Source organism: Pleurodeles waltl, chromosome 1_2, assembly GCF_031143425.1.
Source record: "Pleurodeles waltl isolate 20211129_DDA chromosome 1_2, aPleWal1.hap1.20221129, whole genome shotgun sequence".
NCBI classification, from domain to species: Eukaryota; Metazoa; Chordata; class Amphibia; order Caudata; family Salamandridae; genus Pleurodeles; species Pleurodeles waltl.
Window position 1 is genome coordinate 883547321 of NC_090437.1, and position 27819 is coordinate 883575139.

A 27819-nucleotide genomic window follows, 5' to 3' on the forward strand; every position below is an offset into this window, starting at 1 on the left:
AGGGTATTAGGGTGACATGGGTATTTTTAGGGTTTAGGATGGGTAAGAGTATTTTGGTGGCAAGGGTATTTTTAGAGTTTAGGATGGGTAAGGGTATTCGGGTGGCAAGGGTATTTTTAGGATTTAGGGAGGATAAGGGTGTTTGGGTGACAAAGTTATTTTTAGGGTTATGGGTGAGTAGGGTTTAAAGGGTTGGGGGTTGATAAGGTATTATATATCTATATGTATTTATATATATATTATATACAGCTATTTACACACACACACACACACATAATATATACATGTGTGTGTGTGTGTGTGTGTATATGTGTGTGTGTGTGTTTGTATTTATATATATATATATACACTTTATACTTTCCAGCAAAATACTTACATTTTACATTTGTGTTGTAAAGGCATGCGAGGTAAGGCATGCGTTGTAAAGACTTATACTTGGTTAATCCCGCTTTGTAAAGGCATGAGTCATAATGGCATGCGTAGTTTCGTCATACAACCCCCCAGCAATACTCCCCATTCCTTATAATCAAAGACTATCTTACCATCTGAGCTCAGTTAGGAGGAAGCCATCTTAATGGTTCCATCCCACTATGGCTCTGCAAACTGGCCCAAGTACAACCCTCACAGCACATGACTCTCAGGGCACATTGACAGGCTTCTCTCGGAGGTAGAGAGGGGGCAAGAGCTCGGAACTCAACAAACAACAAACACAATAATGAGATCTCCAACCCAGTAATTATCTTTTATGAAAAAGAAAGTAATTACACATAAAGACTAAACACTACACAACGAGAATGTAATATTGGATTGTAAACAGTTGCATCTTATAGTAAAGCAATACACCTCCCTTCTCTCTAGTGCCCCTCTCCTTCCTATTATGGTAGAGGTTCCACAGTTCCCAATGCTTTACAGAGTAGACAAGGGTTCTGTGTAAGTGCAAATAACTCAAAGCAGTCTCAATCATGAGTGGAGCAAATCAGTTGAATGTCTTTTTCAACCCTTAGTTAAAAAGGCTTAAGTGGTGCTGCACTTGAATGCACTAGTCAGTCTCTGTCCACTTAAGCAGGCTAAGCCATGCGTTTTCATGCTGTTGGCTGCATTGCAGACCAAGCTGTATGGTTGGCATGGGATGCCGTTCAACCCTACAACGCTATACCTTTCTTTACAAGGGCCAAAGTGGCAGCCTCATTCAGGTCAAGGTTTGTGAGCAGACTTGCTGGGCAGGGTAGGCACAACATTCTTCAGCAGCTCCTGTGATTGGCTTCAGAGTGATGATTGGACAGGTGCAGCAGCTGCGGCCTAACAGCTGTTTGTTTACAGTGATGTTTCTGTGGCAGTTACAGCCCCCAGGCTGATCCTGGGTTCCCACTTCAGTGGCAGTGTAGCTTTTGTTTTCTCTGCTGACAGCAGCAGTACCAATAGCTCAAGCCTGCAGTAAACACCCAGGAGAGAAAGGAGTTTTCTCTCTGGTGCAATCATGATGCAGTTCACTCTGGAGCTGCACAGAGGGAACCGGGGGGCTCACAGCATGGGTCACTTCTGGCTCACTCTTTGTTCATCAGCTTCCTCTGTATGCTCCTCGTGCCAGGAACATGCTGGGTCTCCTCCCCCACACAGTCTATCCTTCTGCAGGGCAAGTCATACTCCTTCCCTCTCTCAGCAGGCAGGCAGGGTTCTAGTGCAACATTTAGATGATGTCCCCTCAACTTTGGGAGACTGGCTGCCAGGCTCACAGCAGCTGTGGTTACACAGCAGTGCTTTGAGTGCTCTGCAGACCCATCATTTCCTGAGTCAGGAAGCACTTCGGATGGGAACAAAGTGGGGTAGTTTTTACTTTAAAACTTGCTCCATACAGGAGATGTTGATCCATTGGCTAAGGTTTCAGAACTAGTTTGGGTTCGGTATCATTTAAATACCATGCTTAAGCTGCTCTCCAACCATAGCCTTTGTGCAAAATTATGTTTTTCACAGGAGCTAACGATGGTACTAGCTCCAAGCTGGAATACCAAAAATATGGCCAAAGTGAAATGTGAGTTGTTTGCAAATGGCTGTCACCAGGCTTTCTGAAACTGTAATCAGAAACAACCTATAGGGCAGGCCCTGCCTACAAACCACCTCATATCTACAGAAACGGGAGTCCCACCACTCACTATCCACTAAATGGCAGTGTGCAGAAAGAGCTACTTAATTGTCCTTGACTAATAAGCAACTCAGAATTTCTGAAGGGAGCCTTGTCTCTATACTCCCCAATTCATTGTCTGGGTGTCCAAACTCTAGCCACAGGAATGCTGGCATTATATTTCCACTGTCTGGTGATGCTATCTTCAAGCTCCATCTTGTGCCATCCTAAACCAAGATTATCTAGAAGGGATCACCAGTTCTCACACTCTTTAGCACACAGACCTACATGCACTTCACATACACAGGCTTGCACACACTTAACATGCAACCCTGTTCCCGCCAGCAAGGTTCTGGTGGTCAAAACCGCCAGAACCAGGCTGGCGGGAAGGGGGTCGGAATCCCCATGGCGGCGCTTTACCGCCGCAGTCAGAATTGGCCTGGATGCACCGCCAGCCTGTTGGCGGTGCATCCGCGGTCCCCGGCGGTCCCACGTCAAATCAGTGCGTTTGAATGACCACAATTGATAGTCCGGCACAGCCCGCAACACTGGGACAGATTAATTTGTAAGCCTGCTCCCGCAGGCCACACCGTGCGGTGAGCGGGAGTGCAACAGGTAGGTACCGCCACACAGCGACGCCACAGAGTTAGTTTGTGGGGTAGGCGCCCTAATACGATGTGCCACTGCGCAGCGCTTCCTACGTACCAGTGGATCTTGTATGACAGAGTTAAGGGCTGTTATTTGCCAAGGATGCGGTGTTTAAAAAATATTGGCCGCAGCTTGTTGGGCCTGGCGATGAGAGTTTTTGCACGGTCCGGCTGCCAGGTAGGACGCGGAGCGCGGTGTTGCTTCCGGTAAGCGGGAGGGGAGCCGGGACATGGATTCCCCCACCAGCTACCTACCTCGAGGGATGGAAGACGGGTGAGCCCGCACCGGCAGGTCTCAGCCCGCGAGGGGCCTCGTTGCTGCAAAGAGGATCCAGCCGCCGCCGCCACCCCGGAGTGTCCTTCCCGGGATGGCGCGTGACACCAGCGCCCAGGTCCAGATGGAATCCGCGGCGGTGCGCCCAGTAGGTGCAGCGCGAGCCCGAGCTCCAGCCGCGGGTCGCGAGGAGAGGCGTATCCCGCGCGGCTCGATCTCCGGGCCGGCCGCGGGACGCAGTGTTGTTGCCGGTAAGCGGGGGGAGCCTTGGCACGGAGATCCCCTACTGCTATCTACCACGAGGGGTGACGAGCGGGTAAGCCTGCTCCGGCAGGGCTTAACCCAACAGGAGTGACGCTGCAACAGAGGGGGCCCGGCCGGCAACGCCCCACCAGAATGTCCACGGTGGGTCGGTGCGCGACACCACCTCTCACCTCCGGGTAGAATCCACGGCGGTACTCTTCAGCGGTGCAACGCGAACCCGCGCTCCAGCCTCGGGTCGCGAGAGGTATTTCGCAGCGCACGCGGCGAGCGTGCTATTTGTTGATCGGGTACAGGCCGCGATCCGGCCGAGTGCCATCTGCGCGTTGGTATCTCATTTCCGGTCGCGGGCGTCAATGCAGCCCCCAGGCAGCGCACTAAGCGACGGACAGACCCACTCAAAGGGGGGCCCGGGTGCCGCTAGCAGGATGTTTGTACGGGCCAGGGATCGGAGCTGCAGTTTATGCAGCCGCTCCGGTCGCCATCTTGGCCACGCCCCCCACTGGAGCATGGTCTAAAAGGCAGATTTGCCCTATATCAGCCTTGGAGCTAGGCAGAAGTAAAGTATTATTCACCCAGATGTTATCGGTTCATATCGAAACTTCTCTTTGTCTTTATTTTGTACTCTGCAGTTGTCCTGTAGCCTTAGGTCTCTTAGATTTCTTTTCAGTCTTTTATAAAAGGCTCCTGTGTGTGATATTGGTTTTTTCACCTAGTTGGGGGTCTCACACTACCTTATTCTCCCATTGTCACCAAGTCTCCTTCTGCAAATTCTTCCACAACACCTGTGAAGTCGCACGAGAAGGCATCTTACCATGAACTTGGTGCTTATATAATCACAAACATGATCAATTGTTGTTCTAGCAATCCCTTGACCAATAGGGTCCGTCCCTTCATTCTTTCCTTACGTCTTTCATTTCAAATGTTAGTGACCCCCATAGGAATTATGACACACACCATTAAGCTTTGTAGTCCCAGACGAGTAGAAAGCCCATGGATATCATTTGTTGTGTAAATAGGTCTCCTCAGTTCCCTAGAAATGGGTTTCCTGCAAGGAGAATTTAATTGTTTCACATTTAGTGTTAAGCATTTCAACCATGTAGGATTTAACATGGTGTCAAGCTTGTTGTAGCCCTTCTCTATATATCACTTTTAGCGAGTTATGTAATGTAAATGGTGGTTTGTTCATGTTTGACACACAAAATGTGTTGGGAATGAACATCCCTTTGTAGTAACCCTCCAACAGGGAGGAGTACAAAAAAATTAACAATGTAAACATTAATGAACAGGTATAGAAATAAGGTGGTGCAAAGGAGCCCCCCCAATTCCTTACAGAGTGATTACCTAGTGCAATAACTCAGAGCATCACCTCTTACCGCCTGGCGGTCCCCAAGCAGTCCAATGTTGCCCCCTTCTCGTATAAGTGTAGCAATGAGTGCAGTAAGAGGTCACCTCCCATGGTGTAGGCCCATATGGCTTAGAGAACAGAGTCACAAGGAGTAGCCAATGAATCCATGAAGCATCAGGTCCAAGGGATGGATCCAGCAGTATCGTATTTTGTCCTGTCACAGTTTATCTGTAATGGGTCAAAGCTTCTGGCATCATGCTAGCAAGTACTATATCGTGAAAGAGATCACATTCAAAGTCTCTATGTTTAATAGGGCTCAGACCTCTACCCACTGCTAGAACTAATCATTTTTTCTGGAAATCACTAAATTTGTCCCTTGCACTCTCGAAGTTGCCTGACGAATGCTGGTCAACTCTAGGAACTCAGTCCAAATGGATCTCTTCATGCTACCCCTTTGGCAGGGTTGATACTATTTTCCCCAACAAACTGCTGATAGTGCACCCCCTCCACACCCTCCTGAAGCCCTTCAATCCAGATGTTTTCCTTTCTTGAGTGATTTTCAAGGTCCTCCATCTTCAGAGTCACCATGTCTGCCTGCAGCTGAAGAGTATGCTCAGTTAGGGTATGATTGGAGGTTTCCAGTTGTTGGATTTTAGCTTCTATTTTTACTACCCTACTGCCTGTTCAGTCTATATCTTGGTGGAGGTTGATATTTTCTCATTTGGATCAGTGTGCAAAGTTGTAAGTTTCCGCGTCAGGTCTGACTTTATATCTACTTGCATTTCTGTTGTAAATGTTTTGAGGGTATCTATCAAGTCAGCCTTTGTAAGCACCAACATCGGGGAGTGAGTCCACAGGCATCCCACTGGAAGGACTGAATAGAGTTCATTTTGCGTCAGAGTCAAACAGTGCTTTACCAGTTTTTGGAGTGGCTTTTTTGGCGGGATCTTACAGGACGATACTGAGTGTCGATAATGAGTTTTATCAATGCTCTGAGTGGCAATTTGTACAGAAGTGAGGCACTTCAGTGTTTAGTGGGCCAGCAGGGGGTCCAACCTAAACAACTATTTTAAATTTCATGTTGTAGTGAACCACCTTCAACTCAGGTCTCCTAGTTCTCTTGTTCATTAATGTCCAGATACATTAGAGGGTTCAAGTAAATTCAGACCTGGCACTGTGACAAAGGGCATCTGTGCTCAATCCTATTTACAACTTGCTGTGAACATCCCCACCACAACCCATGATTTTCCGACTCCTTGACTTAAAGCAGAGATGGTCATCGCAGAGAGGCCTCTCTGGTCTCTCTCCAGCACTTAGCATTTTTAGGCCACTCTGTGCTAATGGTTCCCCCTAATAAAGGTTTAGCACATTGATATCTTCCTTGATCTATCGATTTGCGCAATTTCAGAGAGTATTTGCAGTTTCGCTCTGAGTGTGTTTGTGGCGATGGTGAGAGTGAGGAGTGCCTTCACCCCTGGGAAAATCAGGCTTCCCACAGTGAAAAGGCCACGCTCGCTTGTCTACCTCCACCCACGGCCCTAGCATCCTCCCTTTCTTAGAGGCCAGGGGTTGAAGGCTAGTAACAACGCATCCCAGTCAATTTTATTAAATGTGACTGTTCTTTGCTGTTACTGCTCACCTCTCAGGTCCGGCGGAGTCTGCCTCTCCGTTCTTGTCCAGCACTCTTGCACTTGGGGGTCACCCTTGGCTACTTGTCTGCCCCAGCCCTTCGTTGCTCTTTTTCCACTGATGCCTGGGTTGTGGGCTGAGAACTAGCATAACCGCTATCTGCAGGAGGGCTAAGTTGTGATCATTCCAGGTTGTGCTTCTTCATCCCCGGGCGTCACTCTAAGCCTCACAGGTGGAGTGCCCATTGCCATTGTTCTGTTTATTCCTTTTTAATAACACTTTTTATTAATTTTAGATGCAGAACCTAAAATCATAAATATACACAAATCACAAACAATAACAACAAAGCAATTATGGCGTCTAATGCACAAGGACCATTCAACAATTACAAATACAGTATATATGTCACACAGTGTTTGTAGATCAGTTATTCCAGCCTCTCCCAGACTTTTTGATTGTTCGCTGAATATCCTCTGGATTTGCACACAAACTATCCTGCATGGGCACATTAAGTCATTCCACGAGTCCACTCTTCTATTGAGGGACCCAATTTGGCCCTCCGATGCTTCGCCCTGTCTTTTTTGGCAATGAGGCCCATAGGCACCAGTAGTCTACTATTGGTCGTTCCTCCCTACTCATCCATTAAATCTAGTAATACCATTTTTGGCTCTGGTGTGACCGGTTGTCCCACTATCTGGGTCAGAATAGTTCATATATAACCACATTATCTCTGTATTACGGAACATTCCCATATTATATGAAAACATTTTCCCAATTCCACTTTACACCTCAGGCAGTGAGGGTTCATTCAGACTGCTCTTCTTTTTGTTTAGTGTTGTGGGAATGTAGTACACCAGTGCAGGTATTTCAGATGGTTCCTCATAGAGACTGCCAATATTCTAGGGGCCATCTTTGCCTTCACCCATCCTCTTCTTTCAGGGAGCCAACATCTCACCCACATTGCTCCCTCAGTATCTGCATGGCATCTGTGGTATTATTCACTAAGGTGAGGTACATTTTGTATGTCATCCTAACTTGCTATCACATCTGTCTTCTGTAAGAGGAGCTAAAGCTTGTTTCTTGTTCAGAAATTACTGTTTTAGGTAATCCAACGCTTGAAAGGATTCCTGGGAGTGATCTTTGTAGTTGTGCTCCTCAAAGGTACCACCTTTGGATATCTGATGGCACGATCTACCAGATCCACGATATACATGTTGCCTGAAGCTGGGGGGGCAGAGGAGGTTAGGGTTAAATGAACCAAGAAAGTCAATACACATCCGCTTGAATGGAAGCCTACTACTGGCAGTGACACGAATGGCATCTTGGTGTTACCACCTATTTGGCAAGAAGGACAAACTCTATTGAACCTCTGTGTGTCTCTGCACATCCCTGGCCAGTAAAAAGAAGAATCCAACCTATTCAAGGTGTTTAAATGTCCTGTGTTAGAAATGGGGTCTTTGGTTGGCAGTCAGGTTACGCCCTGTCCAAGCAAGGACCCTCACTCTAGTAAGGGTAAAGGAGAATACCCCCTTGGTAGCTTGACACGAGCAGGCAGGCTTAACTTCAGAGTCTAGGTGTAAAGTATTTGTACCAACACACACAGTGACTCAGTGAAAACACTACAAAATGACAGGTTTAAAAAAATAGGAAATATTTATCTGAACAAATAAAGACAAAACGACAAAAATCCAACATACACAAGTCAAGTTATTAATTTTAAAGCAAAAGAGTCTTAAAATTTTTTAGAAAACAGGTAAAACACCGTTAGCATTGAAAAGTACCTGGGTAGCGTCAAAATAACACGCACAGGCGAGTGTGCGTCGAAAAAGGTAAGCGGCGTGTAGATTTCTCACCCGCAAGCGAGACTGTACGTCGCTTATCCTTCTCCTGTCGGGTTGGCGTGTGTCATTTTCCCTCCCCGCGGGGGGAGCGATGCGTCGATCTGGGCAGCACTCGGGTCTGGGCATGCGTTGCGTCATTTTTCCACACCCAGCAAGGTTTGCGTCATAAATACTGCCGCATGGTATCAGCAAAACCGCGCAATGTGGGTTGCAACATTAGCAGCCTCCGTCAGCGGGTGTTACGAGTCGTTCTTCCAGCTCCGTGCGTCGATTTTCCAGCTGCAATGCCAGTGGAGCGTCGATTTCTGCCACGAAGCTGGCAGCACATTGTTTTTCAGCTGCGTCTCGGAAGGTGCGTAGAATTTTTCCCTGCACGGCGGTCGGTGGGTGGATTTTCAGTCTTAGTCTGCCAGCTTCACCTTTCAAGGCCCCAGGAACTGGATAGGGCACCACTTGGCAGGGCAGGGGTCTCAGCAGAAAGTCCAGGTGCTGGCAGGAGAAGTCTTTGTTGTCCCTGAGACTTCAACAACAGGAGGCAAGCTCAGGACAAGCCCTTGGAGATTTCTTCACAAGCAGGAAGGCACACAAAGTCCAGCCTTTGTCCCCTTGCACAGGCGGAAACAGAAACTGCAGGATAGCTCTACAAAGCACAGTCACAGTCAGGGCAGTACTTCTCCTCAGCTCTTCAGCTCTCCTCCAGGCAGAGGTTCCTCTTGATTTCTAGAAGTGATCTAAAGTCTGTGGTTTTGGGTACCCTTCTTATACCCATTTTGGCCTTTGAAGTAGGCTAACTTCAAAGGAAAATCTATTTTGTTAGTGAAATACTGCCTTGCCCAGGCCAGGCCCCAGACACACACCAGGGGGTTGGAGACTGCATTGTGTGAGGGCAGGCACTGCCCTGTCAGGTGTGAGTGACCACTCCTCCCCTCCCTCCTAGAACAGATGGCTCATCAGGATATGCAGGCTACACCCCAGCTCTCTTTATGTCACTGTCTAGAGAGAGGTGCAAACAGTCCAACTGTCAAACTGACCCAGACAGGGAATCCACAAACAGGCAGAGTCACAGCAGAATGGTTCAAGCAAGAAAATGCCCATTTTCTAAAAGTGGCATTTTCAAACACACAATCTTAAAACCAACTTTACTAAAAGATGTATTTTTAAATTGTGAGCTCAGAGACCCCAAACTCCACATGTCTATCTGCTCCCAAAGGGAATCTACGCTTTAATCATTTTTAAAGGCAGCCCCCATGTTAACCTATGAGAGAGATAGGCCTTGCAACAGAGAAAATTTAATTTGGTAGTATTTCACTGTCAGTACATATAAAACACATTAGTATATGCCCTACCTTAAACTTCACCATGCCCATGGGGCTACCTAGGACCTACCTTAGGGATGTCTAATATGTAAGAAAAGGGAAGGTTAAGGCCTGGCAAGTGGGTACACTTGCCAAGTCGAATTTGCAGTTTAAAACTGCACCCATAGACACTGCAGTGGCAGGTCTGAGCCATGTTTACAGAGCTACTAATGTGGTTGGCACAGCCAGTTCTGCAGGCCCACTAGTAGCATTTTATTTACGGGCCCTGGGCACCTCTAGTGCACTGTAGTAGGGACTTACCAGTAAATCAAATATGCCAATATGGAAAGCCAATTACATACGCATTTTATACGGGAGCACTTGCACTTTAGCACTGGATAGCAGTGGTAAAGTGCCCAGAGTAACAAAAACAGCAAAAACAGAGAAACAGAGGCAAAAAGTTAGGGGAGACCACGCCAAGGATGACAAGTCTAACATCCTGCTTAGGGCACTTCGTGGTTCACTGACAGCAGGAAATACATGTACATTAAGGGAACCACCAGCCTCTTGCTAGCTCCTGGTTCAAGATTCACAGGCTCACAGTAAGGTAGTCCATCTTCACAGACAACAAAAGGTCTTCTGTCCACTCCTTTGCTTCCCTGTTCCTGGGCTTTCCATCTAAAGTGAAACCAGGATGGGGGACTCAATTTGTGATTGGCTGAGCTCATCCCAAGTAGTTTGTGTGGTAGCTAACACAGTCTACAATGCTGGCAATGACTTAGACTCCAACACCTGGCCTGCTTCAAGTATCTCATCTTCCTCTCCTTCTGGGGCAGAAGCAATGCACTCCAAAGGCATGTGCCTTCTAAGAGTCTGCCCGGATCGGTTCACTACCTTTTGTTGGTCCTTGAAAATCTGGGAGGGTCCCAGTTTCTTTCTGAGGCTTTTGCTCTGGACAACACAGCTGACGTGGCCCAAGCTATAAAAGGTTTCTGGTCCATTTCTAAATTAGGACACTCAAAACAGTGCCCAAAAGCCATCCAGAATTTTCCTTCTGTCTCACCGCTATATAAACCATTGCCAACTTGCCACTAATTTCTATCTCAACTTGAGCAATTGGCTATTCCATGTCATCCCCACTAGCTACCAAGCTTGTGCCATTGGCACTAGGGAGGCTCTCTCTGGCTTTGAGATACACCCTCCTAACCAAAATCATGTAAGCACCTGTATGCCTCAGCACAGGAATCTTCCTCTCATTGATTCTATTCTCCTACGTAACCCCCATGGTATTTGGTTGAAAGTTCTTAAGAGCATATTGGTCCTTCTTGCAAATGTACATTGTTACTAAGCTGAGTACACTGTGTCCCTCCTGTGTCCCTTCGCCCATACTCCTCAAACTTGCTATAATGGGTGCAGCTGGCAAAAGGTCTTTTACCTGACAGTCCGTCATGTAGTGATCCTTCTTGCGATACCTACAACCAGTAATCACCATTGGCTGGGAAGAGCCTTCCTGTTCTCCCTTTTCCTTGTGTTCTAGACTTGGTATTCGAATTCCTTCTTGCCTGTGTCCACACTTTGAAACTTGGGAATTGCTGTGGCAGCTACCCTCAAGTTTGCAACCAGTTTGTTGGTAGTTACTTTCTCCCTTTGGCTTAGAACTATGCTGCTCTAAACCTTTGTTAACCGTGTTAGCTAACCAAGTGTTAGCCAACACTGAACGTTTCCAGGATCCATATCTGTCAAGTCTGAGTTATTGCCAATGTGAGGTAGAGTAATCCTCCTTGACCCACAATTTCAGCAATAACTGGTTAATGGCTTGAAAACCATTGGCCCTTGTGGGTGGCTGTAATCTAGTGATCGGATGCAGTAGTTGTGGCTTCCCATTTGAGTTTCTTCACAATGATATCTTTGTTGAAGATGCAGCCCCAGGCTGATCCTGACTTCCTCCTTCAGCAGTGGTGTGGCTTTTGTTTTCCCTGCCAACATCAACCCATACCACTATCTCAAGCCCATGCTTGAATGTCAGGTGAGACAGGAATCTTTGGTCTGATCCACTCATAGTACTGTTCACTCGCAAACTCTGCAGAGAGACAAGGGGCTTGACAAAACAGGTCACTCCTGGCTTGTTCTCTTGGTTCGTCAGCTTCATCTGGGTCCTTCACACACTAGTAAAATGCTGGGCCTCTCCCCCTGGAGAATGTTTCAACTGCAGGGCCAGGAATACCTCTTTCCTCTCTCAGCAGGCAAGCAAGTTTCTAGGCTCTTTAGGCTGATCTTCAGTTGTTCCAGCATGAAGTGCAGAGTTTAGGTGATATCAACTCACCTCTGGGAGTCTGACCCCAGACAACACAGCAGTCCTGGTTCCACAGGAGCTGTTTGCGTACACTGAGGAGCACTCCCTTCCATAACAAATTATGACTGGAACAAAGTGGGTTGATTTAAATCCCACTTGATACACATTTTACACACAGGAGATGTGGCCCACTGTCTTGGGTTTCAGAAACTGTTTGGGTTCGTTCTCTTTTAAATTCATTTCCAAGCTGCTCTCCAGACAAAGCCTTTGTGCAAAGGGATATTTCTCGCAGCATCTAGCGATGGGGCTTGTTGGAACCAGAAGTACCGAAACATGCGGCACAATACCATACTGGGTATTGTGCCACATTTTGTGCTCTTTGTGTCTTTTCTCTCACTCTTTCTGTGACTTTTTTTTGCTATTTTTGTTACTTCCTGCTACTTAGTGTGCCTTTTAGCTTGCTCTTTTTGCTTTTCTCAATCTTTGTGACATTTCTCTAGCTCGCTTTCTGCCCTTTGCCATTTTTTCACACTTTTTGACCTTTGTGTTGTGTCTCTCCGTCTACTCTGCATGCCCCATTCCCAACCCACTCTCCCACTCTCTCTGTGCCCATCCTTACCTGTACCTCTTGTCTCTCTACGTCCCTGCTGTCAAGCTAGCTCCACCCACCACTCCCTGCACCCCTGCCCCAGGACCTACTTAATGGCAGACGGAAAGCCCGTCTGTGCCTGTTAGCGCCCAGCACCAGAAACCCGGGTCCTCCCCCGACACACCATGACCCCACCACTCTCCTTTGGGATTTAAACCTCAGAGGTCGTACCACCATCTGCTGACACGTGATACCACATAACACAGAAGGTGCTTTCACCTGCTCCCTAAGGCTTCACCAGCACCACTGCTCCCAAAACTCCAGCCACAAATTCCAACCACTAAAAACACTTGCACCCTTCACAGACCAAGATCATGCATGATCTTCACCACCCACTCTCTCTGCATGCACATCATAGAGATCTGGGACCTGCTAGACAACTAAGCCTGGACCTCATCTTCCTCACTGAAACATGGTTGACCTCAACTTCAATGACGGACATAGCCACTGCCATCCCTGCTGCATACGAGATCACCAGGCAAGACTATCTAAACAGACCTGAAGGAGGAACTGACATCCTCTACAAAAACACCTTCAATTACGCTGCCTCCTCTGAAGCGGGAACAAACTACATAGAACATCTCAACTTTAAATTACAAATCATAGCTAACTTCATCCTGAGTGGACCCTAGTCTCGACCGCCACCCCCCCCACCCCCCTCCACAGACCACCAAGCCAACTTCTCTGGTGATAGTACAAACTTCATAGCCACCCTTAGTCGTTGACTCCAGCACATTCATCCTCCTAGGAGACCTCAATTTCCATGTAGAAGACTAGACTGACCCCCAAGACAGCTGCCCTTCTTGACATCCTCGGAGACCTTGGACTAATTTAATGTGTCACTGAGCTCACCCACACTGCAGACACCTCCAAGATCCCATCTTCTCATCCTTCAACAACATCAGAATCAACAAATCATCACCTGAACAGAACATGCCACCATCCACAGAGAAGAACCTCCACTGCGGGTCTAGCATGCCAACGTTAAAAACCTAACAGATGCAGATTGGACCGTCCACCACAAGAGCAAACTGGAACCCACAGGCATCCTGGCATCCAACGTTGGAAACTTCAGCAAGGGGATCACCAATTGTATCTTCACTGTGGCCCTCAAGAAGCAAAGTGGCAAAGCAAAAGCTAGCTGGTAAACAGAAGACCTAAGAATGATCAGGGAACACTGCAAATAACTGGAACGAAAATGGAAAATCACAAAGGTGAAATAAAAAAAGACACTTTCAAAGTCACCCAGAGAAGGTACCACAAGCTAATCGGAGAGACTAAGAGGAAGGCCCTAGTCAAACAAATACATGTCACCTCCAACAACAGCAAAGAAATCTTCATAATTGTCAAGGACTTCCTCACACCTACAGCTGCCACCAACATCAGCCCCTCACAAGATCTGTGTAACAACCTCTCAAACTTCTTTTGCAGCAAGATCACAACCATATACAGCAGCTTTACCCAGCATCAGGAACCCGATGACCGTCTCCAAAAGTCTCCAACTGATGAACAAAGACAACACAAACCCACATGGGACACCATTAACACGGAGGAAACCACAACAATCAGGAAGACTATACACTCTGGGGCCCTGGTGGACACTTGGCCCCATTAGGCCTTTGACAAAGGAGCAACCCTATCAGAGAGGCCCTTACCAACACCTTCATGAGTACAGCCACCTTTTTAGAACCATGGAAACATACAGTAGTCAACATCCTCCTAAAGAAACTCCTTGGCCAACCCAACCGAACTTGCCAATTACGAAGAAAAACCCATCAACAAGTGCCCCTCTGACCACCTCCCCAAACACCAGCTTCTTGATGTCACACAATCAGGATTTAGACCCAATCACAGCATGGAAACAGACCTCATAGCAGCAACAGATGACATCTGGTTGATCCTCAACGGGGGAAAGCCTTCTTTTTCTGGACCTATCAGCAGCTTTTGACAATGTCTCCCATCCCTTTCTAATCCAATGACTCCACGAAACAGGCATCCAGGGACACACCCCTCAAATGGATCTGCTCCTTCCTCACCAGAAGGACCCATACTGTCAACATGATCCTCCATACTCCCTGATGCATTAGATCTAATCTGTGGATTCCCACAGGACTCATCACCAAGCTTGCCACTCTTCAGCTTCTACATGACTCCTCTGGCTGATGTCATATAAGCTAAAAACCTAAACAACCTCACATACTCTGGCGACATGCAATTGATACTGTCCCTCTCAGACAGACCAACCAACACCAGAAGCACGTTAACCACATGCATGATCAAAATGACCACCTAGATGAAATCCAATTGCCTCAAACTGAACTCGGGCAACACCGAAAAGGTGGTCTACAGGAAAGACCTGCACCATGGGACTCCACCTGGCGACCCACAGACCTTGGACCCACCCCCATACCTGTCTCACAAGCAGGGAATCTTGGACTCATTGTAGAAAACAAACTGGACATAACCACCCAAGTCAACACAGTTGCCTTGTCCTGCTTCAACACCTTAAGGATGGTAAAAACAAATCTTCAAGTGGCTAGTAGACAACACCAGGAAAAGGATCACCCAAGGCCCCATCACCAGCAGACTAGGCCATGGGGACACTCTGTATGCAGGGATAACCAATTAGCTCACAAGAAGACTGCAGACTGTCCACACTGCAACAGCCAGATTAGTTCTCAACTTCCCACTCAAAGCCTGCTTCACAACACACCTTAGGGAACTCCACTGGCTCCTCATACACAAGTGCACACACTTCAAGATCCTCATCTACAGCTACAAAGCACTCCACACCACAGGCCCTGCCTACCTGAACCCCTACATTCACTTCTACCAACCTTCCAGACACCTCCGCTCTGCAAGTCTCATATTAGCACACACCCCACAGATACAAAAAGCAGAGCAGGGGGTGCACCTTTTCATATCTGGCTCATAAAGCCTGGAACAACCTCAAACAACACATCAAAGCCTCCTCTTCTCATCTTTACTTGCGCAATAAGCTGAAGACCTGCTTGTATGAGTAAGTCCTCCAGGGCTGGCTTCACACACCTGCTACAAGGCTCCTGGATTCCCTGGTGATGAGCATGCTATAAAAACACACATAACACATATCATCATAACATAATATACGCACACAGATGTCAGTTCACAGTTCTGGGTTTTGCATAACAGCTGAACTTTCCATGGTAGAGCGTGGTAGACTGTGCTCTCACTAACTCATAGAAAAAGTTCTGGTCACACTGCAAATTCACATAACACTGTATGCTGCCACGACTTCTTTACACAGTGGACCCCTGGGAGGAACAGTATCCACTGATAGTACGAGGGCACGCTTGGTGTGGCCCTCCAGGTCACAAAAGAGGGCTGGACCTCGCATTGTCACTGAAAGGCCTAGGCTTCTGTTCATACACTCAATTAGCGTGACACCAGGGCATACCAGAAGTCAGGATACTATTTTCACTTGCAGCTGGGCTCTCAGGGTGCAGATACATACATGTCTGGTACATTGCAGGGAACTCAGAATAATGACTTTGGTATTTTTCGGTTGCTCCCTCTGAATAGTCTTACTCTCTTTTCTCAGTGTCTCAGGCAAAAAATATATACCATACCCACCTTATGTAAATATCATGGCCATGAATAAGACATTTTTCAATGTAGTCAACTTTATTTCTCAACATGCACATTATGAAGAACAGGACTGACCAAGGCTTTCAATACAGTAAATTAATCTACCCAAACAGTACACGGTGCCCCATATGCATACACAGCAAACAACGCCAGTTACAGAATAAATGACTGATATTTAAAAAATGCCCGCCATGAATAAAGTGAAATCTAATTTTAATTTGTATGGATTATTTCTGATGAACCTTTACCAGCACTTTGCTCACTGTCAAGAGATATATGTTTAGCTTCCTGACTATGATCAATGAAATAAATACTCAACGCATGCTTTATGTGCAATGCCCTCTACTATGTGTGAAGCAAAACTGTGCCAAGGACCGATGCATTTCCTTTCATGCTTTACAGGTCAATGAGAAATCTGGTACAAGTGATTTCTTAGCGTTTTTCCCGTTATTAAATCAGTACCACAAGTCCCAGAATACAAACAAACAAAAAACTCTGCTGGGCCAGGGAAATGTGAAAGTTTTGAGAAACTGGAAGGAGTGGTTGCTACTGAGCAGCACTGAGTGCAAAGCAGAATTCACTCCAGAGCAGGATGGTAGCAGTGACAGAGAATGAACATTTGAGTAAAACGAGGAGAAATACAGGGAGATGAAGAAAGGTTGATCCTGAGAATCATAGAGTTTTATAGAGCATGTACCTGAGTAATGAACCAGCCTTCCTCGGCAACAAGAGTTAACGGAGCTACAAATGTTCCATTTTTATAGTGGAATCTGTCTGGGATGTCCTTTTTCTCGTACACTTTCATGTGCTGCACCGGTTTCAACTTCTGATATATCTGTGAAATAGAAGGAGTAACATTGACCTAGAGCATTTGCATCACAAGTTAAAATTGAATTTGAAATCAGTATCTCCATTCATCACAGCTCTAAGGTGGCCAGAAGGTAGGTGGAACGATGCATGAGGAATCATACAGGTAATTTCTAGTTTATCTTTGAAAAAAACGCAGAGCAATGTAATTTGCTGGCTTTCCAGAACTGCCATTGACAAAACCACTAAGCTTGGATTGTATTTTGAGTTCTGAGCAAAATATTTAAAGACAATCATGCTGCAGTGAAAAAACTAAACAAAAGTTTAATTGCTTCCGTTAAACATACATCTAAAAGATCAAGAATGTCATGTGATCTTTCAGTGTAGTTTTTGGATGTAAAAGAGTCCCTTATGCACTGCAGTGTAAGCACTCATTAGGAGGCAGAATGATGAATCACCCAACAGCATGAGGTGAAAGGGAAGTACTTCTGTGGGGAGTAGCCGAAGCCCACTCTATCTATACATTAAAGATGTGTTGGCAATAGGTAAATTAGACACTGCACTATCAAGTCAGACCTAAAAACTCAGTAGTACCTTCCAAACTTTGAAAGTGCCCAGGAGTTTTGGGCTTAATATGATACTATCAGACCAAGCATACCATACAATTTCTGTTAATCCTTGTGGATATGTATGTATAAAACTAAAGTTATGGCCTTATTTCTGTTGTTACTGATTTTTAGATATTAATACAGACAACACAATGTGCTTGTTTGTATTTGTTTTTAAAAATGGAAAAAACACAGACAATTTGATTCTCATATGAGTGTCTCTCCATGGTGTCAGCCATGACTGGCTTCCAGTAGCTGAGTACAAGACAACGAGACAAAAATAATATTTCTTAATAAAGTTGGAATAGCTGTAGATGTTTATATGCTAGTTACAAAATTCTAATATTTTCAGGTGTGTGTATTGCGCTACTATTTATGTCTGCCTGGCACACAAAGCACCTAGCACTAGTTGTAGGAACAGACACGTCATAAAAAGTCATAACAAATTGCACCCGGACGTTTTGCAGCCAGTCATTCATTTTGTGGTGGCACCTATAGGGTGTCGAAGAACCACCTCCCTAATGAATATTCATTTCGAAGGCCTCTATCTGCATCCCCCTATGAGTAGCAACGAGGAGAGGAATTATGGTCTGCACAAAACAGCATCCCATCATCCCTGTGTTTGCATTTCCAAACAGGAAACGTTATCATTTTATGGCAGGCTGTATTCCTCAAAAGAATCAGTGCTGCTTTAAAACTAAACATAATCCTTTTTGAGAAGACGTGGTGGGGAGCAGGCAGTGGTCCTCTGGACAACAACCTGCTCGCCGTGAGAGCGACATCATTGTCAAAGGTGAAGTGTCTACTGTTTCCCCTTTCGACTCTTTTACCACCCCTTTTGACGAGTTGGTAGCACTTCAATATTGATGAATCTCCTTGCAAATCCGAAATAGGCGGACACTCCCCTTTCACTCTCATTCCTATCTGCAATTCGGATTGAGTTGTCAAAACCATTTTGCGACTCGGAAAGGCTTTTCCAAATTGCAAAATGGAGTTACTGCATGACCAAATACCATCTTGTGGTCACAAAATGTGTGATTGCATGGCTCGTAGAATCTTCAACCATAAAATGTAACAAATAGTGTTCTACAACTGGCTGTTAAACCCAAAATTGGCATGTAGGTGCACTTTATTAGTTAAGTCAATGTGAACATATAGTACTCGTAACTTTATTTTTCACCTATTGAGAAATAAGAAGCGATTAAAATCACTGAATGAATGGTAATTAGTAACATTGCTATTTGTGACAAACACAAATAGTGACTGATGAGGAGCAGCAGACCCACCATCCCTGTGCATGCCTTCCTAAATGGAAAACATTTTCAAAGCAGTTAGTGTTCCTTGAAGGAACCAGGGCTGCTTTAAAATAAATCTTGTTTGGGAAAACATCAGGGAGAGCACACAGTGGTCCCCTGGACTACTGCTTATTCTTTATGGGAGCACCCTACACTATTCACTGATCAATGGTTTGCCACGACACTCGAGGTCATACAGTAATGCATGCCATACTGAATCACAATTAAGATGTGATGCCCCTTTTATGCCTCTTCCTAATTGTGATTTGACATGCGTCTCTGGACCCATTTTGTAAGTTGGAAATTATTTACAAACTCAAAAGATGGGCTACTTACCCATACACTATTTTGTGGTTGCAAACCCCGTGATTTTGTAAATTGCTTATTTTCTGATTGCAAAATGGCTCTATACCCAAAAGAGGATCCTGTCTGCTAAACTCTAAATCGGGCCCTAAAGAAGGACAGCCTGGCTCTCGATAGGGAGCAGTCCCCAGAGATGTGTTATCAAGGTGAAACTTTAAGAGTTTATAATACCTTCCTTTCTGCTGCCACTTCAGTGAATGATTGGTTGCACAGATGAAATCCAGTACATTATTTTACTGGTACTCTCATAAGACTGTGAAGAGATTATTATAAGCCAATCTTTGTCCACAATAAAATGTTTCTAGAGACCCTGCAGAACAGTGAGAGGCCATCTATGAGTAATAGGATTGCCCAAAAGAGTTTCCAAAGAAAGGCAGAGAAGCTCGCTGGGCTCCCAAAGTTATGATCTTATATTATGATTTTAATGTCACTGCTCATAGTTTTGGCAGGTCTACGTCTTAAGGTTTGGATGTCTCTTCTTAAAAACAGTGCAAACTGCAAACATTTCAACTTGTGTTATCTAAAAACTGCTTGTTCCTGAGAAGTTTTCATTATCCTTAAATAGGTTAACGGTGGGGTGAAAATAAATTGTCTTTCCCCCAATACACATGCTATTGCTGTCTGAAAGAAAACCAAACTTCTCCAGGAGGAAACCATAGCTTAACATCTAAATTACTTTTGATTTGAGGATTTAAGGAAAGACAATGACCATGAATCACAACCAGTTTAACAAGAAAGTCGAGATTTCTAAGTCTATTTACATAGTAGTATTCGGCATGACACTGGATTATAAAGAGGTCTACCAAAAACCCTCTGCCCAAGAGCTCACTTCCATAACTCACCTTTTCACATTTGGGCAAAATTGTATTTTTTTTAAAGCTGCAAAACAGTTCTCTTAACTCAGAAAGGTTGCGGTGACAAAATATGTTTTGCTACAAATTTGCAAGCAACTTTGTTCATCAAAATGTGTATAACAATTGTCAAATCATGATCTGCTTCCCTTCTACTAAAGAGATATGGATCCACTATCTCCCTGCAGTGTGTTATTGTTGTGTTGTTCAGTTGTTGTGTTTTCATCATTTTGTTGTGGTGTGCACCGTTTTGTTTTTGCTTTGTTTTTATCTTGATTTGTTTTATATCATTGTACTGTGTTCCATTGTTTCCTTAGACTCACTAAATTTTTTTTGACTTTTTCTGTCAAAACTAGCACATGCCTTTATCTTTTCAGTGACAAACAACTCTTTACAACTGTCTAGGCCGGTAAAATAACACATCTTGAGCTCTTCATCAATTTAACACATCAGTCAGCCAAAGGAAGTCGAAAAACGGTCCTAAATCACCTTTTACAGTGCTCATTTTGTGTGAACCCATGATTTCTAAATTTGTCACCCTAAGTGAGCAGGGCACAAACAGACATGAATCCCTTGCTCATTGCGCCAAAAAGGCTAAAACAGTACCTCAATGAAGAGGGCGAACAAAATCAAAGCATGCCAGGAGTTGCATGTCTTCTCATTTAGTGGCAACTGTGGCTAAGAGGTTAGGGCTAAGAAGCCAACTTTTGGGAACTGAACAAGACTGAAGAGCAAATTGCTACCCACCTTCTGTAGGAGCACCAGCAAACTAAAAACAATGGTTAGGAGTGTGCCTAAAGAAATTCGCAGTGGTTCTGATAAACTGAGTAAGTAACCTTTTGCCTTCATTTTCCAGATAATTATGAAAAAATCGGATGCAAATTACACACTCACTAATTTGCAACAGCGTGTGCTAACTAGCAGGTGGGTGGTTTATACATCCAGAAATGGAAAATAATGTGCAATTTGCACACAATTCCGTACAGTACGAGCAGCATTTTGCACAGCTTGCACCTGCAATTTGTAGCAGGGCTGGCAAACCACAATTTGCAGAAGCAAACACCTGCCACTTTCACCCAGGTGCTAATCCGGTTTTGCGCCCACAATCACAATTACGGTGTCCCTCATGACTGAAGCCTTTTAGTCTCTGAAGGTACCATGTTTTAAACTTTGTTTTTTATAAGGTTGGTAAATAGCACACTACAAGTTAAAACAGGATGCAAAATTGACCTAAAGGTTTCTTGATTTAAGTTCTTTTTTTTACAAAGGCAGATATTTACTGTCCTTTATAAGGGAAGCTTTACCAATCATTAGCAAATGTTTCACCAACACAAAGCACACACAGGCAGCTAAATTAAAGACAAATTGAACTGAGATCAGAAAATGCAAAAAGTAGAACTAACTAGCATGTCGGAACATAAGGCAATTGCTGTTATGCTTTATAGCAAATTACATATTTCATCAACTGCTCAGGCAATGAGTGATGGGTCTATGTATAAGATATTTCCAATTCAATGAACAATCAATAATCATGTCTGTAAATGTGTCTGTTGAATGGACCAGTCAGTCTATGCATTGCACCATGCTAAATCGCGCAAAGAAAAGTGAATAAACAGAATTAGCAAATCAAAATATAACATTTTGTTAGTGCTTCTACACCCTGACCCCGCATCTCCGCTCCACCAATCGCACCCTCGCAACCCTCCCACGTGTCCACAGAACTACAACCGGCGGTAGATGATTCTCGCACCTCGCTCCAAAATGTGGAACACCCTCCCCACCCACCTGCGCCAGACCAAATACCTCCTTACATTCAGAAAACTTCTCAAGAACTGGCTGTTCGAGCAGTAGCAGCACCACCCTCCCACCCCCCCCTCCTCAGCGCCTTGAGACCCTCACGGATGAGTGGTGCGCTTTACAAATTCCTGATTGATTGATTAATTGATTCATCTGCACTTCACTTGGTGCAAGAGGGCAGAGACTCTGAACAGGGAGTGTATCATGGCCTACTTTGTTAGACATATTTTGTACTTTGAGTGAGAATAGTGCACCATTAACCTTTAGAACCCTCGAGCGTTACTGTGGCAGGCGTATCACGGCCTCGCCCAACGGATTCACGTGGAGGCGACAATTTTTATTTGTGTGCTTTAAAAAATAGGAAATTCTCTCACGAAAGAGCATGTATACAATAAAGGGTTTGCCATATTACAGGCGAATAACCGTGCCTCACCCTAATATTGGCATATTACACGGAAGAATTGTTGGGTGCATTGCCTTTTCCCTAATAAATATTAGCGGATCAGCCTAGAAAATGTAAAGTTGTTGAAACACGTGTCGGCGACAGTCTGTTATTTATTGCATGTAACAATGTACCTACATAGTAAGAATTGGAAGCACGTCTAAAAGTCTTCATTATTAAATGAACTTTGGCGTATTCCGTATTCACTGCAGATGTCCTGGACTCTATTTGTACTGTTTGCACTACTTGATATTGAATGCTATGGTAGAAATATTGCAATACTAGTGAAACTAAATCCAAAAAATAAAAAATAAAAAAGTGAAACATTATATAAATTCTGGTTCATAAAGACATGTAATTTGGTTCTGATGTAGCTCTGCGCAGTTGCTTACCTTCTGTGGCTATTATTGCTGTGCAATATCTGGGGGAAATCATTTTTTGCTACCAGTTGAAGGGTTTGGCCTGAATCTATAAAGCCTTGACAAAAATGAAACTGAGTTGAGAAAGATGGTGGTCTGATTTCACATTAGGGCATAGATTTTGGATCAGTATTCACTCTTAAGGGAGGGAGGTTACTTGTACCGTTGCTACTGCTATACTTGGCTGAGTGCGTTCCTATTCTGATGTGTGGGGCAGGAATTTGGGGAATAGGTGATCCATTACCTCGACAGAGGGAAGAGAATTGCTTTTTGAGAACTTATTGAGTGATTATATTTGAACCCGCCCTCCTCTTTTGCGGCTGTCTATTTTACACATAGAAGAGCATCCTTGACTAGAAGTGTGGTGGTTGATTGCTTGGTGTATTGCAGAGGCCTTTCTAGACCTTTGTAGAAAAAACATATGAAGAAATTGGTTTTGCGAATGTTCTTCTGTTTTGTCATCTGGTCCCCTCCCTGGGAAAAAGCAAGTGCAGGCCCTAGTGTTTGAGCTGGCGCAGGTAGTAAAATGTGGAAAAGAAGGTGTCGAATGCAAGTTATTTTCAACTCATTTCCGAGGTTTCTACCACAAGTTATCTTTGGTATATTACCGGGAGCTGGGACCGAGCACTGTTTTTTCGCTTTCGGTCAGGCATTATAAAGTATTATTTATGCTTCCAGTTGGGTCATCAGTCCAAGCTCGAGTCCAAAATATGCCCTTGCAATAATTCTGCCAAACAGTCTATGACAACTTTCTCTTTTCTTGTAGTTTTTATAAATTGTACACAGACAAATATTTAATCCCATTTTTGCGAATTAAAAAGCTCCGGCACTGCGCTCAGGCTCATGGCTTCCTGATAGAGTTACAGGATGAGGAGACGTGCCATAGTGTAAGTTTGTTTCTGCGTGTGGTGGTCCGTTCTGGAAATGCCACGTGCCTTGAGTACTTTCAAATTTTTCTATAGCTGTGTATTTGTGCTGAGATGGATTATCGTTTTAATGAGCATCAGTTTCTTCTTGTGTGTCACTTGGTTTTAACAAATTATCTTTATTTTGATGAGGTGCTATTAATGTGTGACACTTTTTAGCCTTTTTTTAACTTTGTTATCCATTTTTAAAATCTCTTTTTATTATTTTTATACATAGTTAAAAGGAAAAACAACAAGGTTTAATACTACCCCCCACAGCAGGAGCTAACACAGCAGTCACTCATCCCCTTGTTGAAGAACCTGAGAATCAACCCATGATCAGTCCATTACATCTTTATTTGCTCCAGACATGAGTAGGTAAGTACCCGCATTCCCTCACCCACATCATCATGAACCCTTCATTTTACTCTCGCTGATGTTCCCCATATCCTCCCCCAGCTCTCCCTAAAGGCAGACCTGATCCATGTTCCACTCAGCCAAGCCACCCTGGGTCATGCTTCTATACATTAATCTATGCAGTAGCAGGTCAGTCCTCGTTTTCTTGAGGGACCTAAGGCAGCGCCAAGAGCTCCCACGGATGAATCAAATGTTGCAGTATGGCCCTCACCGGGTCATCCACCTCCTCCCTGAACCAGGATGCTGCATATTGCAGGTGGTAGGCCCAATAATAAGACCAAAACTCTGGGGCTTGCATTCCCCCGACGCTCCAGGGCAGACTCAAGCCATTCAAGCGTATCCGTGCACGCCCCATCCCCCAGTAAAGTAGTCAGAGAAATTCGTCCAATTTACAAAAGCACTTTTCTGGTATGTTCATCGGTGTGTGCTGCAGTACGCATAAAACTCTAGGTAGCATTATCATTTTACTTATTGCTATCCGTCCCATTAATGACATGGGGAATCACAGCCATCTGTTGGTGCTTTTCTCAAGACCAAGCAGAGTCCATTTACTTACCTCATATGTCTCAGTCATATCTAAAATTAAGTGAATTCCTAAATATTTGAACTGTGTGGCTTGTACCTGGATCGTACTCATGTGCTGCTCCCCCCAATACTTATACATTCTGGTTCCCAGGTCTGTGACCCTGGTTCACATCTTGTCCATGTCCTGACGCAGCAACTTTAACAATGTCTAACAATGTCACACCATTGATCTTTTTGGTTATGGCCTTGTTGCCCCCCAGGATCAGCGCTTTTAGGTCCACATGGACAGTGTCGTGGCTTCCCCTATTTCCAGCTCCTCAGCAGGCATCGTGCTGTTTGCCATTCCGGCCAATCAGTCCTCAACTGTATGGTGCGAATTGGGGGCCGTGCCCGCCACCCCTTTGGGCCTGGGTGGCATCTCCGCCCCAGCTCTCTGTGCGGCAGGGGGTCATCCTACTACTTGCTTCTACCTCTCTCCAGACAGTCCTCTCTTTTTGAACGGGGTCCTTCAATATACCACTGTGAGCCGCTGTGTTTTGTTCTTAGGTGCCAATCCCCGCCACACTGCTTTATTGCACCCCTGGAAAAGGATGGAGCCCGCATATCTGAGTAATGTCCTCCACCCCCCCCCCCATCTACAAACACCCTGCGGTTGTCTCTCTTCATCCCCATTCATAGGCCCTTTGACCAGAGAAGGGCAGGCCCAACCCACTCCTGGCCTCACACTTGCTTGTCTGAACCACGAGACCAGCTCACCTGATCTAGTGTCCAACATGCTACACCATGGCTCTAGGCTCCATTCTCCAAGACCCTTTAATGATTGCAGGCTGGGCGCTTCAGGGCATTCAGGGCTCAAGGACGTTCTTCAGGGCCTTTTGATTACTGCAGTCTCAGTGCCCAAGGGCTGCCGTCCGTATAGGCCCAGGTGGGGCCACTACAATGGAGGGTGGGGCCTTAGGGATTCCCCTCTCCGGATCTAGATGCTGTGCTCAGCTACCCTTGTTCCTCGGTCCGAGCAACTGACTGCCTACCATTGCAGGCCTCGCCGTCGTTCAGCACCGAGGCCGCACAGCACTCAGCTCCTCCGCCAACGACCTCCGTCTTCAGCCGGCCACATCTGGCAAACCACTGCTCCAGCCCCTGCGACGATTTTACTAACTCGGGAGAGCCCAGCAACTTTGGCACCACCGCCTCTTTGTCACCCGGCACATCTTCACTCTTCTCGCTGCCGCTCCTCCAGCTGGGTCATCACCAGGCCGCGTCACTCCAGTAGGGCTCCTAGTGGCGCTGTCCCGGGCCCAACTCGCTTGAGCATAGAGGGATCACCACTCATGTCATGGTCACAGTGGCATGAGGGCCCAAGTGGTGGCTTCCTCCTGAAATCAGTCAGAGCCTTGGCACTGCACGTCTGCTCAGGCAGCCATCTTGGCTCCTCCTCCCTATCCAATTTGTATGATGGTTTACACATGTGCTGTTGATAGTTTTGTATTTATTGTTTTCCTTTATGGCAGCCGAATAAAGATGTTTTGTCTGTCTATTGTCACTCTTAAGTCCATGCATGCAGAAAGCAAGGGGTGTGGACAAGCGGCGCAAGATGGCGGATGCACAGGACTAAAGCTCTAGGGAGAGGACCCGATATCTGGCAACATCTGATGGCCTGGGACGAGCAGTTACTCCTGGGGTAGGTGAGACACCTCTCTGTGAATACAGTCGGCCTGTGGAGGGCCCAGGGAAACAGTGCAATGCCTGTGAGACTGAATCCCACCACAGGAATGAAGGCAGCATAATGTGGCATTTGTAATCAGTGAATGATGAGAGGGGCCTCCCTGAGAGCCGTGGATGACCGAACAACACCCCTTCCTGTCCCATTGTACCTGCAACTGTGCATGACAGTCCCAGAGTTATTGCCTGTAGTGATCGGAGCCTGGGAATCAGAGCCCATAGCCCCATGACTGGGGTGAAACTGGGGAGCGGGGGGGTGGGACTGTCAGAGGCGAGACTTTGAAGGCACCTCCCAGTTTTAACATCCTTACGCTATTACACCTGTGTTGGCAACATCTAGGCCCCACTGCTAATTCCCTCCATATTGTGCTGGACACACGCATTGTGGAGCCTGACTCTTGGGCTGTACATCAACCTCCTCAACTCACGTCCCCTTGATGTGCAGAGGGTATCTGACCATTAAAAAGAGTGGCCATTAGACACTTGCAACCCCAGTACAGGTGGGTCTGGTGTGTGACCCTGGTGGTTGGCGGGCCTCAGATTGCTACAACAGTAGCTCTTGAAGACTGTTCCTACTCTCACCTGCGGGGAGATATGTGGTGGTCACTGGTAAGCGATAAAATATGGTGTGGCTGAAGGTGGGAAGGTCCCGTATTGAAAAATCGAATATTGGAAAAATGGCCTTTGTGATTGAGATAGCAGCCACCAAAACCGAGGCACATACACTGTAATCTCTGTCATGAGTCAACCCTACAGCTGTGAAGCTGGACTCAGTACTAAATGCCATAACTGAGACCATGCTTGACCTCGGGGGAAGGGTGGACATAGTGGAGCTGGAGGCAGGACTTTTGCAAGTGGATCAACGAAAGCTTTCAGACAGAATGAAGAACATGGAAATGACCATCTGTGACCTTCAGCTGCAACTGCACTCCCTCAATAAACATATCGAAGACCTCACCCACAAAGTCAAATTACTGAAGGAGGAACTCAGTGATCTTGAGGTCAGATCCAGGTGCAACAACATTTGCATCATTGGCTTCCCTGAGGACGCAGAAGGCGCAAAGTCAAATTACTGGAGAAGGAAATCTGTGATCTTGAGGTCAAATCCAGGTGCAACAACATTTGCATCATTGGCAGAGGGCGCAGAAGGTGGTGACAACATCGCCTTCTTTAAGACTTGGATCTCCACTCAGGTTTAAACCAGGAGGCTGTCCCCCACTTCACGGTGGAGCGCATGCACAGGGTGCCTGCATGATGTCCCCACCTGGCACCACTCCGAGACCTAAAGTGGCCAAATTACTCAACTTTAGGGGCAAGAACACAGAACTACTGACCGCCAAATGCATGGGGCGCATCGCCTATGAAAATGTCCAGATTCTCCTTTTTCCAGACTGCACCATAACGGTTCAAAGCAAATGAGTGCCCTTTGCAGGCAAGAAGTGTAAACTAAGCGATGTGGGTATCAAATATTCCCTGCTATTCTTGTGAAAAACTGAAGGTGATGGTAAACAGAAAATCCGACTGCTTCACAGATCCCCGAGATGCCTAGGACTGGGTTGAATGGTGGGGACAGGACTCTCCAGAGGTAAGCGATTCTACAGTACATAAAGATGAGCCAGTGCTACCTTGTTCCAGGTCAGGGGTCTCCAGCCTTTTCTGTAGCGAGAGCTACTTCTGATCAGTGA

The 27819-nt window shown here is 45.7% G+C and overlaps 1 protein-coding gene across 1 annotated transcript in view; it reads right to left on the reverse strand.

Annotated features, from left to right (window-relative positions):
• ENPP6 (ectonucleotide pyrophosphatase/phosphodiesterase 6) overlaps nucleotides 1–27819 on the reverse strand; it is a 234505-nt gene that overhangs the window by 64670 nt on the left and 142016 nt on the right. The window contains exon 6 of the mRNA XM_069199390.1: nucleotides 16681–16818. Coding sequence (XP_069055491.1) covers nucleotides 16681–16818 — 138 coding nt within the window. The remainder of the gene's footprint in view (nucleotides 1–16680; nucleotides 16819–27819) is intronic.